This window comes from Phalacrocorax aristotelis, chromosome 2 (genome assembly GCF_949628215.1).
Source record: "Phalacrocorax aristotelis chromosome 2, bGulAri2.1, whole genome shotgun sequence".
Lineage (NCBI taxonomy): Eukaryota > Metazoa > Chordata > Aves > Suliformes > Phalacrocoracidae > Phalacrocorax > Phalacrocorax aristotelis.
Genome location: NC_134277.1, coordinates 163,599,723 through 163,614,854, shown reverse-complemented (window position 1 = coordinate 163,614,854; position 15,132 = coordinate 163,599,723). Strand labels below are relative to the sequence as shown.

At 46.3% G+C, this 15,132-nt stretch overlaps 1 protein-coding gene across 1 annotated transcript; it reads right to left on the bottom strand.

The window, feature by feature from the left end:
- Positions 1 to 7,140: 7,140 nt before the first annotated feature.
- Positions 7,141 to 10,057, bottom strand: CHRAC1 (chromatin accessibility complex subunit 1). The gene is made up of 3 exons (XM_075085904.1): positions 9,901 to 10,057; positions 9,149 to 9,275; positions 7,141 to 8,195 (listed from the first exon to the last, which is right to left on the bottom strand). The coding sequence occupies exons 1-3, from the start codon at positions 10,033 to 10,035 to the stop codon at positions 8,050 to 8,052; spliced, it is 408 nt and encodes a 135-aa protein (XP_074942005.1). The 5' UTR covers positions 10,036 to 10,057; the 3' UTR covers positions 7,141 to 8,049.
- Between the last annotated feature and the right edge of the window lie 5,075 nt (positions 10,058 to 15,132).

The window sequence follows — 15,132 nt, the reverse complement described above, 5'->3', positions numbered from 1 at the left end:
CATGGTTGCACTTTCTCAGTAATAATGTATGCCCTGCAATTGGCTCATGATAAGGACTTTAGTTTTCTTAACAAAACAAATAGTACTTTGGCCAGAAGGTAATATTTATATAGGTACCTCAAGAAAAAAAAAAAAAAGAGCCTGAATATGCTGCATTTTGTTCCTTTAACATTTTTCATGTAGCATTTGTTTGCTTTTATTTTTTTTTTTTTTAAAGTAGATTACTAGCTACCTGTTTTGCTTTGGGGGACCCTGGTAGCATTTCAGACTGTTGTTTTCTATTGATCTCATAGAATGTAGTATCCTTCCTTGGTTTCTTGCAGTAGTTCGGGATGGAATTTACCCTGCGTTGTGTACGTGAGGGGGAGGGGGACCACGAGGAAATACACTTTACATAGACTTCAGGAAAAGGATACTATATTTCTAAAACAGACAATACATGTTCCTAATTCTTAATTTTTGGGTTTGGGTTGGTGTGTGGGGTTGTTTTTGTTTTTGTTTTTTTTTTTTGCTCGTACTGCTTTCTTGACTCTTTTCTCAAATATGAGTGTGGAGAGGGGCAGCTTATTAATGGAGGAAAACCAAACCGACCAAACTTGCCCTGTTGGTCAGTGTTTTGGAGGTGATAGAGAAGCGGCGGGACGTGGGCTTGGCCACGCTGAGCGCCGAATTGCCGGAATGTCAGCTTTGGTAAGAGTTGTGCCCCGCGTCGGAGCCGGATCCGCCCTTCTCTCTGACCACTTGCTAGTGTGGGTGCGTCATCTACTTCTTCGTTTCCGAGTCAGTAAAAATCTAAAAATGTGCAGAGATGGGGAATTTCTTTGTTGAGAACTGTTGAAGGAAGCTTCAAAGGCTGTGAAATTGAGCATTTATTGTCATGTTTTTAAGCTTAGGTGGGTCCTTTTCCAAGTTTGTTTTACAGCTTGCAAGGTAAAATAGTTTGCACTACTTTTGCAATAAACTCATGAAAAACCTAACAGTTTCTGTTTTGGTTTCTTACTGTATATATACAACTAATACTAAAGATATAGCATAGTGTTTTTCACCTCAAAACATAAGACTTGTAACAAGCTCAGAATGCTGTAATTCCTGACAAAATAATGATGTGAATGATATTTTATAAAGTTATTTTGTATGGTGTCAATTTTGTTTTGCCTCATAGTATGTCAATAAAATAAAATTCCTCATCTTTACAAGTTTCTGTTTGCTGGCTTTTTATTTAACGCAGCCATTTTCTGCAGTCACTTGTACCCTGTGAGACTGTTTCCCACGAGCACCCAGCTGGACCTGTCCATGCCCCAGATAGTTTTCCATAGTGAGTAGAGAAGAGCGGTGGGAGGACATCTCATGAATGGGGAGCTGCTGAATGGCACGAAATGGAGAAATCCCAGGATGGGGGTAAAAGTCCCTGTGTACTATGCAAATAGCAGTTATTTTTCAGCATTGGTGCTGTGTTTTTCTCACTGCCAGAAGTCAGAATCGAATCTAAAATTACTGATTGCTTGGTCTGTAGCTCAGAAACAGTTATTAAAAGACCTGGTGGCAGATAGGAGATTGTACTAGAGCAGAAATCCTTATGCTGTGCCAGATTTTGCTCTGTCAGACTCTGATCCAAATTTAGTGTGCTGGTCTGGAGAGGTTTTTTTGAGACGAGAGAGATCACCTCCGTTGCCTGAGAGCCAACCCATCGCTCTCCCTTGCGTTACACCGCCCAGGTGCATTTCAGATGTTTCCATGGGCACTCACTTGCTCTGTGCCCAGAGTTCCCGAGGCAATATGTGCTGCTCTTAACTGCATGGCTGACAGGTTATAATCCTGGAAGGTCAGTATTTTGGAAACCACTTACCTGAAATCCTGCCTTTTGTTGCTTTCTGAGTGAATGTCTGCAGTGATCAGTTTTTTCAATAGAAATGAAGTGTTGTACTACAAAGCATCAAGTGAAGGGGGATATCTAAAAGAATTGCAAGTATGCTGAGGAGTTCCTGTTGGGAGCCCAACCCTGCAACCACAGATTAGTTTTACTCAATAATATGAAATAGTGTCACAGTCGCCACTTCCATTTTAGGCAGAGCTTTATTTTTTTCCCTTGTTTTTGAAATACTACTTTGAATTGGATGTGGTTTTGCTGTCTCAAGCTCTTGGGGAAAACAAATACCGCTTACTGGTTTTGATGGCAACAACCTTTGGCAGATGCAAGGCCTTGGAGATGGCTGTGGCACATTTTGGCAGCTCTGAAGTCCCCACTGAGGATTCTGGCTGAATGAATCCAGAAGGGTCTTCAAGTTCTTGTGGCCTCACTAATTGACAGAATATGTTCATCGTCCCACAGGAAACTTCTAAGAGGGATGAAATATGGTAATTTATACTTAGTAACCACAGTTCTTCTGTCATTTTGCAAGCTTACGAAGCTTCATCTCCTTTGAGCAGCCTTGGCTGGGTGGGGAAGGATCTCGCAAGTTAGTATTGCAGGGGAAAAAAGTAGGATTATGTATATAATAATAGATTAATCCTGGGAAGCATCCCCTGGCCTGTGCTCCACTGTCTAAAATTCCTGAACACCGTTAAACAGGCCAAGATATCCCTAGTAGTGCCACCGGCTTCCTGCCTCACAGCTGGCTTCCCTGCAGCGCAGGAACATTCACCAGCTGCAAACTTTGCTTTTGCCTTTTTTAGTTTTCAATGTGTCTCGTAAGCAAAGCCGGCTGCTTTCCACCACAAGCCCCTGTTTAGGATGCCTGTAATTTTGTCAAGATTTAGCTGTTCGTAGTCAAATTTCCCATGCTAGATATGGATAGATGGGGGCTTGACTGCAGCTTTCCAGTACCCAAAGGAAGGTTGTCCTAGGCATCATGGCATCATGTAGGAAGAGGCTGTATCAGCCCAGGCTGTGGTGGCCGCCATGCTCACAGTTGTGATGCGTGGCCTATAACCATTAAGCTCCTTGCCTGAAAGGTTGGCAGGAGTAAAAAAAAAAAACTCAAAGTCAGCCGGGGCAGCCATGGCAAAGCAGGAGGATCACAGAGGCCCAAGCCATGCATCGTCTATTTGAGATCTTCAACAGCGGTGGGCAGCTGGGTGCTGGTGGGGACGACAACCCCAAGCTGTAAGGGAGAAGTCTGAGACAATCAATTTTCTTGCTTTCCCAGTTATTTAAGCTGCAGAGTTTACTGGATGTTACACAAATGGCCCAGTTATAAAGTAAGACATAGTCTGCGTGCGTGCTTCATTTTGTTCGATTGCTCCTCGGTCACTTTGGACCAGCCTGAGGAAGTGCATGGTAAATGATACGGTTTGTGGCTGGAGCTTTGTAGCAGCTTGTGAATGTGGCTTTTGATTTACTGCAAGGGATAAAGGTGGGCTGTATGTGGCCTAGGATTGGCACTTGAGATCTTACACGGCTGTCCCACTGTACTGCATAGTCTATTTGCACATCTGATCTCACTGGAAATGTATTTCCTTAGGTGTGTTACCCAGTGTTCATGTGCTGGTTTGGCATTTCTCGTTGTGGAGGGTTGACCTTGGGCCAGCTACCCAACCAGCCATGCTCTCACTCCCCACCACAACAGGATGGGGGAGAGAAAATAAGAGGTAAATCTCATGAGTCAAAATAAAAACAGGGAGGTCAAGGAGACTCAACTTGGGGAAAATTAATTTAATTTATTGCCAATTAAAGTAGCTTTGGGTGGTGAGAAACAAAGACCACCTTCTCACCACTCTTTTCTCTGTTCCACCTTTACCTCTTTGCTCCCAACTCCCCACCCCGAGGGGGCAGGGGTGGGGATGGGGGTTGCGGTCAGCCCATCCCAGCCCCTCTCGGCCGCCCCTCCCTCCTCACACCCCTCCCTGCCCCAGCGCGGGCCCTTCCCCGGGCTGCAGCCCTTCAGGGACCCCCTGCTCCCGCCTGGGCTCTCCACGGCCGCAGCCCCCGCAGGAAATATCCCCCGGCTGCGGCGTGGGGCCCTCCCCGGGCTGCAGGCGGGGTCTCTGCTCCGGCGGGGCCTCTGCAGGGCTGCGGGGGGTCCCTGCTCCGAGCCTGCACCACCTCCTGCCCTCCTCCTCCGCCTCCTCCGGCCTGGGGGTGCCTCTGCTGCTGCTCCCTCCTCGGCATCCTCCTCCTGTGCCATGTTTTGCCTTTGGCCCTTTCTGAAGCCCGTTTCCCCCCGGCGCCCCCAGCTCGACTGAGGGGCCCAGCTGTGCCCTGCCGTGGGGCCGCTGGAGCCGGCCGGGACCGGCTGTGCCCGGCACGGGTCAGCCCCGGCCTCTCCTCACAGTGAGGCCCTGCAGCCCCACTGCCAGTGCCTGGGCACGGACACCCCGTACACTGGTGTCTCTCAGTACCTGTAGCAGTTTTGCCGGGGACAGACGCTGTGTGACAGGAGAGGAAAGCTGAGAGGAGGTAAAGCACCATCAGGGGCATGTAGAGGGAGACCAGGGCAGACACTGCAGAAACTGGGGTAATCAGGTGCAATGAGAACCGCTCATTGGAATGATTCATCCTTCAGGCTTTCTTTGTGGGTCTCCTTCCTTAAAGAGCATGGCTCCTCTACCCTCCTGCTGGCTTTTTCTTTCTTTTGCTTTCCCTCCTAATCACATCTTTTGTCTGACAGTCAAAGACAGCAGTTGCGTAGCGAGCGCAAGGACCTCCTAACTCATTGGCTGTGTTTGTTCCCACTCCCCTGGGGCACACTGCAGCATTTGCAGCCTGGTGACAGGGAGAAGGCAACAGCCAGGCCCAACACGAGGACGTGGTTCATACCAGGTCTCTTCCCAAGCAGTCCAGGTCAGCTTAGGCTGTGCAGTTACTGCTTGCGCTACAGGGCCAAGACAGAAAGGCCGCAATCCCCTCTGCTGTGGATGAGGATGGGTTGCAGGGCAACGAAGCATGGCAGTCTGCTGGTGCAGGCTCCTTGTGACTGGGGAAACATTTGCCAGTTGGGACCATAGCCCAGGTATGTGGATAATAAGCTCAAGCACTACGCTGGCCTTTTACCACAGCAGCAGGATTCCCCCCTTCAGCTGACCCGCAGAGGACTGACTATGATCCATCACGTACCAGTAAAAACATTTTGCGTTCAGGCCCAGGATCCCAGTGCTCCCAGCCATGTCAGCACAGGCACATGTACTGGCTCACGGTGTCAGCGTTTGTCCTGGACCCACCAGCTGATCATGCTGACACTCTCCTTCCCAGGCTGGTGAAGTACAGGGCTGTAGAGCAGTGACTGAGAAATGCGTTAGGAATATTTTTTTTTCTTCTTTTTTTAGGGTGTCTAAAAGCAGAGGTTCTGCGTTACCTACTGAATGTCAGTGGTAACAATCTGTTGACAAGCTGAGTGGCAGCTGAACCAAAGTGCCAAAAATCTAGGACTGATCACTCCCTGCAGAGTATGAATGATGGGATATAGTTACCTGGGGTTGGCTTCTATTTTGCACCTTTCATCAATATTGTCCTTCATAACCAACACCTGGCTCCAGGGCTGGCTTTAAAAAACCCAACACTTTCCAGAGGGTTCTGCATAATAGACAGTCGGGTTGGCTACACCAACACAACTGCTGGTGGACAGCACCAGGTCTAAAACTAAGCATAACTGTAATTTCTATAAATATGAGCTCTTAAAACTTACCATCTCTGATGCCTTTACCTCAAAATACGTGTAGCCAGCATAAAGACCTCTTTGCCAGGGCTGACTGAGGTCATTGCATCATTGCTTTGTGACCTACGTAATATAACGGTGGGCAAGGTATTGTTTGACCTTAGCCGTAGTACCTCTGAGTTAAACAATGCCAGCTCTGGGATCAGGCTATTCCTTTGCGACTCTTCAGGAGAATCATAGAATTATTAAGGTTGGAGAAGACCTTTAAGATCATCACGTCCAACCCTCAACCCAACACCCCCAGGCCTCCTAAACCATGTCCCCAGACACCACGTCTACACGATTTTGAACACCCCCAGTGATGGTGACTCCCCCACCTCTCTGGGCAGCCTGTTCCAATGCCTGACCACTCCTTCAGTAAAGACATTTTTCCTATCATCCAACCTAAACTGCCCCTTGAGGCCATTTCCTCTTGTCCTATCACTAGTGACTTGGTAGAAGAGCCCAGTGGTTTATGCCCCCCCCCCATGATTTATCATGTTGTCCTTTACCCTGCTTATGCTACAGAATTACCATGCAATTTTGTGCTAGAGTACAAGTACCTTTTTTATTCCCCCAAAAAGTTGGCAAGTACTAGACCCACCAAGTGTTGAGCAAAGTCACGATTCATATATCCTTCTGCAGGCACCACCCCCACTCCAAACAGGCAGCATTCCACCCTCGGTTTCCCACAGATCTCCATGCACTTTTAATAATAATATTTAAAAAAAAAAAACCCAAACCAACCCTTTCAACAACAGTAGAGTTCTGCACACCCACTTGGGAATTTCTCTAGGGATCCCTTAGCACTCACTGCAGCACTCCTGATACAATTTTGATTTACAGTAACTTTGGGAAAAAGATTTTATAGTACAAAATACTTGGATCTTTCAAAATAGGAGCATTTCTTGTGTGGCTTGGTAGCTTTACTCCTCTGCCGGTCTCTGACCTTACCTGCCTAATGCCCGTTTTTGTTTTCTTAGAACAAATCTGAAGTATGCCAGGTTATGGAGCTGCCAGAGCTTTCCGCCTTGTGTTGTAAGAGCAGTTTCATGTGTCTTCGACTTAAGAGAAGCTGTTAGTATTATCCTGACAGGGAGGAGAGAGTTTCCTGGTAACTCTTTTAGACTATCATCCACACTAGGGTGTTGCTTGAGACCCTTCCCTTCCTGACTGATTGAGGGCACTTTTTGGAGGGGAAGGCTTTGTTCCATAGTAATGTGCCCATGCTCACTTGGGCATTCTTCACAACTGGGGAGAGATCTTGGTCACTCCTCTCGCGCTCTGACCGTGACACCGTGCAAGCCTTAGCTGCGTATCACCAGAGACTGCTGGTTAACGCAGCTCAGGCTCCCAAGGCAGACTAGGTCTAGTGTCGCTAATAGAGACTATTCAAAGCATCACTTAGCCTTTTGTCCCCCTTTCTTCCCGGAAAAATGAACTGTGAGCATGTTACGCTCGTACATGACTGAAGCTGGAAAAAACTATATAAAGTCTCTGCATCAATTGACCCTTTTCATAAAAAACATTTATTTTAAAAAGTTGTATATAAAGTTCTACACAGGACGGTTACCATTTTATAGTAAAAAAAAATCCCAAACCCCAAACAAAACCAAATGGAAAATCCAGCTGTCACTCACATGGTAAAAGGATTGATCATCCTCAACAATCCACACTTAATAGACTTCAGTGTGCATTTTGGTAGAACACCATGGACAAACTGCAGAAGTAGAGTTCATTAGAGAAAAAGGTTCTAGGTGTGCATATTTACATCATTATCTAACACGTACTTTTTACCACCACAGCTGCAGAACCACATTAGCTCTTGGAATGGATTGCATCCTCTACCCTGTTTCTGTGCAGACAGGGCTGTTCAGGCTGCGTTACTGAGCAGCTGTTTTTACAGAAGACTTTTTTAATGGGCTTGGTCCACTGCTAATGCCCTGTCACTGTTCTAAAAAACCAATGGAGGGTTTGATCGGTTACTGGCTCCCCAAGGAGAAGGCTAAGGACAGTAGACACTATGTAAAACACCTCCCCTCACCTGATGTTCCGCTCTGAGGAGAAATGCAACCTGGGAAAGGACTCCCTTCTAGTCAGAGGGTGAAAGAGCTTTTGGACTGAAAGCTGCCTGTAAGAAATTTTAAATTTGAGTAATGATTGTCTGAAGAAGTAATTTTAAGTCATCTGAGCAAGTTCTGCTGCCAGATCTACATTAGCTCTTCTTACCCCTCCATGTTTCTGAGGGAAGAATTCTGTTCTTCAGGAAGTATAAAGTTCAATTTCTAAACTTCTTAAACAAAGCAAAAGCAGATGGCTCAGTATATAAATATATCCAGCATCTGGATTCTCAGTCACAAAAATAACATCCTTTATACAACAGAAAATGGATCAGCTATGAAGCAATTCTCTGTTGGTCTTAAGATCCAGCATCTTCATCAACAGTTTCATCTTCATCCTCTTCCTCATCATCCTCTTCATCATCTTCCCCCACTTCTCCATCTTGCTTCTCTTTTTCAAGCATTTTTAGGTATTTGCTAGCTAGGATCTTCTTTGGCAAGATATCTGGAAGGCAGAATTGTTTCTTTTATAGTCAGTTTGAATACTTACATTGCCTCATTAATACTGTTGCATCTCTTCCACTAATGAAATTAAGTCGAAAAGAGACTTTGTTAAAACCATTGTTATTTAAGTGAATAACCAGGTAAGTTATTCACAGCTCTAAGAATAAGAGGGAATTACCCACTTATGGCACAAGTAACCAAAGATAAGGAATATATTGTATGACTGATTTCTGGCAACTGTCTTTACTATCTGCTCGTGTACCTTATTTATTTGATGTAAAATAAGAGTGCTCAATTACTCAACTGCCTTAGAAGATTCAATAAGACAGCTATCTCATTTATATCCCGTAAAAACATTTTTTCTGCCGTAAGATAACTGTTCATGGCAATAATGGACTCGAGACAAAGCAGAACTGTGTGCCCTGAAAGTATGTCCCTGGGGAACCCAGAGAAAGACTGGGCTACGAATATCTTATTCTTGACCTATATCCTATAGCTGAACGCCACAACAAAAATCCAATTGTCAGTAAAAAGTGTATGCGCACATGTGTGTACATAAATATATATGTAAAAAGAGAGCGGAACCATATATTGTACTGCTTGAGAAACAGAGTGTAGAGATTTAAATGTGCAATTTTGGGGCCACGTAACTTCTCCCATAAAGATGTGCTGCGATCTTGTTTTATAGGCTGAAAGCTTTCAGATGGAGTTGCTGGAATTTAAGAAATGCTTAAGGCAATATGCTGAGAACTAATTAACCTTGTGTAATTTTGAAGCACCAGAAAAATCCCCGTTCAGAAAGAAATGTGTTCAGTGATGGAGTTTATGAGTTCCAATTGAACGTTATACAGGATATTAATGACCAGTAGAATTGTGTCCTCACAAAACTATCCCATAAGAGCAAGATTTCATTTTCCAAATTACATCCTGAATTTACCATCATGCTATAGATACCTGCAAGGAACTGAAAGGTCTCACACTCTTCTGCAGTATGAGACAAGTCACTGTAAGTTAAAGCGTTCTTCTCCTTGCCTCTGCCATGTTTGTAGGAGTACGTAGCCAAGTACTGAACAAAAAGCTCCTAAAAAATCAAAACAAAAGAGAATAGTCAAACTGTGAATTTACATATATAGCTAGCAGCTTTTCTTTTCATCCCTATTTAAAGACACAAACGCCACATTTAAGTGTACATATACTAGACGCTTTGTGGAGAGACCCACTTATTTCGGAAGAGCTTACGGTCAGGATACAGACGCACCTCCTGGGGCACTGACCACAGGTTTGGGTTCTGCTACGTAACTTAATTTGTGCTGCTCTTCAGTACCTTCCACAGCGCAGCAAATGACACTTCGGATCAGAAAGCAGCAGCACATCATTTCCACACGGGCTAATTTATAGGAATTGTCAGTAGGGGAAATAAGAACCTCCCGCATTGCTCCCAGGCTCTGGGAACTCAGCCGGACGGGACGGGACGAAGCCCAAGCCCCTTTTTGCACAGTAGGAGTCCGAAGCGTGATGCTTCATGGCCGCCGAGTGACGGACACGGGCAGGAGGGGAAGAGAGGCGCGGGAAGGGCCGCTCGCTGGGGACGTGTGGGCGCTGAGCAGCGACGCCGCGGAGGCTGCGGTACCTCAGGGCGGCTCAGGCCCGGCACGGCGGGGAAGGAGCGGGGTCGGCCGAGAGGGGAGGGAAGAGGGAGCCGGTACCGTGGCTTTGGCGGTGAGGAAGAGCGCGTCCTGGTTGATGCTGGAGACCTCCGGCGAGCTCTTCATGATCACGCGGATACGCGATAGGGGCAGCGACACCAGCCGGTTCTCGCCGCCGCTCAACCTCGCCGCCATCTTCCCCCCCCCCCCCCCCCCCGGCTCCGGCCCTTCACCCCCCCCCAACCCGGCGAGCAATGGGCGGCCACCGCGGCACGGCCCGCCGGGAGCTGTAGTCTCCGGCCGCCAGAGGGACCCCGCGGTGCCGGCGGCCGGCGGCGGCGGCGGGACTACAACTCCCATGAGGGAGGGCGCTGGCCGCCCGCCGGCCCCGCGGCAGGAGGACTACACCTCCCAGAGCGCTCCCCGCTGCCTCCCTCGCTCTCCTGGCGGCGGCGGGACCGCCGTTCCCAGGGTGCACCGAGGGGCTGGAGGCGCCACCGCCTCCCTCAGGGTGGTGCTTCTTCCCTCCGGCGCCGCGGGTGGGGGCGCTGGGCGGGTGACCACGGGTCCCGCTGGGCCCGGCCCCGGTTTTGGCGGGAGGGGGCCTCAGGGCTTCCCTTGCTCAGCCCCTCCGCACGGGCCTTAGCCCCAGGCTAGCACCTCAGTCGTGGGAACTTCTTTTTAACGGCAAATAGGCTCATCCTATATATATATTCCAATTACAGGCCAGTGGCTACAAAATTGTTAACTCAAACTGTAATTACAGGCTGCTAAATATCTCCTTTGCTGTTGTAGTACAGCAGAAGGGAATGCTGTCTGGTAATCCGGACACTTGTTGGAGGTATGTTGAGGTGTGGAGGGCACATGTAAACTATTAAGTGATTATGGTGCTGTGTCCTTATTATTAACACATTCCATGTATACACAGAGTATTTAATCTGTGTGTCTACTGTGTAGGTAACTTGTAACACACAGATGACGGTGTCAGGGGTTTTGTTGCTGCTACTGTTGGATCCAGAAGCTTGTCTCTGCCTGTTTGAGTGAGAGCTGCTGCAGTCCACCGACAGCGATTTAGCACTTCCAGAAATGACAACGTGTAGTTTCCATTTCATTAATAGCTTTAATGAAAAGTTTCCAATGCTTTACAAACAACATGCCCGATCATTTGTATTGGTAAGAAGTCTGCTAAGGCCACTAATGTGATTGCTACTTAGTATGAGAGGGAAGAATGGAGCTTTTCCATAGAATACAATGATAGTTCTCATAGAACTCAGGGCAGAAAGGATGTACCCATAAAGAGTCATACTAAATGGCAAGTACAGGGAGTTTGTTAACTGAATATTACTAGCTTATATAGAATTTATCCAGTGCATAAGGACAAGGCTTTCCTACAGATGATACTGATTTATTAATAAAAGATAGCACCTTAAGCAGTTGTAAGCACCTTAGCGTGAGGATAGTACAGTGATGTGTTCATCGGGATCAGTCCCAACATTACTGTATTTGGAGTAATCTTCTACAGTTACCTATTACAGATAATCTACATCTCTTAGACTGCATAATTCCCTTGAGATTACAACTTCTGTAAGGCCATTCTGTTAAGTTATACCTGAAGTGAAGCATAATGTCCTATGATGTGGATATCTAGCAGGCTCAGTTTCTTCCTTGATCCTTATCGTCTTGTGACATCTTGTGGAAACAGTTGACATTACTATGACAGTGAATTTCTTATAACTGCTACTGGGGTTTTTCATGGTTTCAACATACGTATAAACCCTCATTAAACTACCAAGATTTCTGAGGGTATTGAGCTATTTGGATATGGATTTAGGATCCATCTAGATCCCACAGGATCTAGGGATCTGCCTGTAGTCGTTTTACTCAGCTGTGGACAATGCAGTTTATGGTGGTCTGCGCAAACCAGGACTCACTCTTCTCCTCAACGTCCTATCCCATTATCAGACATTTCCTCTTTTCCAGTGCAGTGCTCCCTGAAAGGCCACATGTGGGACAGCTCTGTTGTCTTCAGTGCCACCCTGGGCAGATGACGGCTTTCAGCTGATAGAGTATAGGAGCAGGAGCACAGCAAACTTAAGGCGTCCCTCCATGCTGTGAACACAGCTTTAGTTTGCAGGAGAGAGAATCCCAGTGTAGCTGTATAGCATAAGGCGGGTGTGCACACAGCTTGAGAATACCATCATATTGCAATATTACTGATATTTAATACTTGAAAAAATTTTAGTAACTTTTGAAATGGCAAAATTAATTATTGTTGTACCAGTAGTGTAATCAAACCTGTTCCTAATTTACATAAACAAACAAACCCATAGAGCAGTTCATACTGAATTATTTCTCTTGAATCAGAATGGAATTATTATTGTTATTAAGAATTCTTTGTTAAACCTGGCTGGGAACACAGGTAAGACAAATCTCTCCTCTGGTAAATTTAAAACAACAGTTTGCCTAAAAACTAATATGCCCTGTTCAGTATAGGGACTGTTTGTACTAATTACAAACTGCAGAGCTGTATCACATCTCAGTCTCCTTTTCTGCTCTCAACTTGACTCACCACTCTGTGCTACAGGAGTCCTCCTTTTTCCTGTGCTTTGCAGACCTGAGTAAGAAACTGCTCAGCGCAGGTACTTTTGTGCCTTTTGAGCTCCCTAACCAAATTAGGTCTAATAAAGGAGTGACCAGAGAAGCTGTTCTTGTCCTGTAGTGAAGATTTGTTACTGACACACATGAGCTTCCCCACAGCAATCCCATTTCTTTACTTCATTGCATAAATGTGTCTGGGTGGCGTATGCACACGCATAAACTACCCACAGGAAAAAAGGAAAGATGAGATTCCTTCTCCTGACCTCTCACTTCCTCACTGCAATTTGTACTCTCAGTGCAGTGCCATGGCTTCTCCAAGCTTCTCAACCTGTTTCATAGTTTGGGAGTTGGAGAGAAACTTTGGCACTCTGTTAGCAGTACAGGTACAGTGCAAGCTCTAGCAGGAAAATAGGAGGATGGTGTTAAAGCCTTTTCCTAGCTGCAGTCTCACCCTGCAGTCATCATCCTTTTAATTGGTTATATGTGAGGCAGTGTACATAAATTCCAGGTTACTGGTATGAACACTTAGCACTCTGAACCTGAGCTACACTGGAACAAATTTATTCATGGGCTGAATCTGAAGCAGAACCTAACTGAAGTAATGTACTAATCTGAATCCCCAGTTTACTGATTTTACTTCTACTGTCCCGTACTGAGTGGAAATATAGCAATGACAGAAGTAAAACCTGCTGCTCCAATAAATAATCTGCTTGAACAGAGACAACTTATTCACATGTACTAATGCGCTACCTGAAAGCAGAAAAGAATGTTAAAACATTGAAAAGTACTCCTCTGTATTAGACCTTCATTGCATGGTATTAGAAGTTAGAAGACAAATCATTATAAAACTGATATAATCAGAATTCCCCATGGAAAATAATCTGGAGAAGGTCCCTGCAGAACTCCCAAAAGTTACTGAGAGAAGTATGTGTACTATTCAAGAAGCAGCAAGTAAATTATAGGAAGAGCGTGAGGCAATTCTACCTGCAATGAAGATCTTCCACTTTTTCCAGAGAGAATGTGAAGACTCTAAATTTCTTGGCAAAGCCAAAAAAATACTGAAGAATACCTTCTATTCACACAAAACTAGAGCATAGCTAATAAGACAGGCCACTATGTTGCTGAGTGATATTTTAAAACTGATCCATGCACATTTAAGAATTTGATAGGCTAAATAGAAATTTAATTATTTATGAACTGTGATCACAAAAAAATATTGAAATTCACCATTATTGTATAAAGAACAGTGGATAAGTGCTGGACTGGGGAAAAATCTGCTTGTTTCAGCACACAACGGAAGGAGCTGAGGTCAGTCTGGCAGAGTGTAGACACAGTAAGTGAATAAGTATTGTAGAATCATAGAACCATTAAGGTTGAAAGAGACCTCTAAGATCATCAAGTCCAACCGTCAACCCAAGATGACCATGCCTCCTAAACCATGTCCCCAAACACCACGTCTACATGATTTTGAACACCTCCAGGAATGGTGACTCCACCACCTCTCTGGGCAGCCTGTTCCAATGCCTGACCACTCTTTAAGTGAAGACATTTTTCCTAATATCCAATCAAAACCTCCCCTGATGCAACTTGAGGCCATTTCCTCGTCTTATCACTAGTAACTTGGGAGAAGAGACCAACAACCAGCTCGCTACAACCTCCTATCAATGAGTTGCAGAGGGCGAGAAGGTCTCCCCTCAGCCTCCTCCAGACTAAACACCCCCAGCTCCCTCAGCCGCTCCTCATCAGACTTGTTCTCCAGACCCTTCACCAGCTTCGTTGCCCTTCTCTGGACACGCTCCAGCACCTCAATGTCCTTCTTGTCCTGAGGGACCCAAAACTGAATGCAGGATTCAAGGTGTGGCCTCACCAGTGCCAAGCACAGGGGCACGATCACTGCCCTGCTCCTGCTGGCCACGCTATTGCTGATACAAGCCAGGATGCTGTTGGCCTTCTTGGCCACCTGGGCACACTCCTGGCTCACGTTCAGCCAGCTGTCAACCAACAATCCAGGTCCTTCTCTGCTGGGCAGCTCTCCAGCCACTCTTCCCCAAGCCTGTAGCATCACATGGGGTTGTTGTGACCCAAGTGCAGGACCCGGCACTTGGCCTTGTTAAACCTCATACAATTGGCCTGGGCCCGTCGATCCAGCCTGTCCAGATCCCTCTGCAGAGCCTTTCTATCCTTGAGGAGATCGACACTCCCACCCAATTTGGTGTCATCTGCAAACTTCCTGGGGGTGCACTCAATCCCCTCATCCAGATCATTGATAACTATATTAAACAAGACTGGACCCAAAACTGAGCCCTGGGGAACCCCACTCATGACTGGCTGCCAACTGGATTTAGCTCTGTTCACAACTCTCTAGGCTCGGCCATCCAGTCAGTTTTTTACCCAGCGAAGAGCACACCCATCCAAGCTATGAGCTGCCAGGTTGTAAGGGACTACAAACTTGTCTCAACATTGTTGGCAAGCAAGTTTAACTACTGAGCCTGATCACCGTGGCAGCTGAGTGGGACAGTTTAATCACCAAGGCAGCCCATTGAGTTCTACCGGACAGGAATGTGCGTCCTGTTGTCTCTGCACATGTGCCAGGGCCGGGGGTCGACTGACAACACATGTTGGGGCTTGGACCCTCTAGAACTTTCAAGCACCCTCTAGTGACAGTACTGGGCATGCACCCCAGTGCTGAGTGGG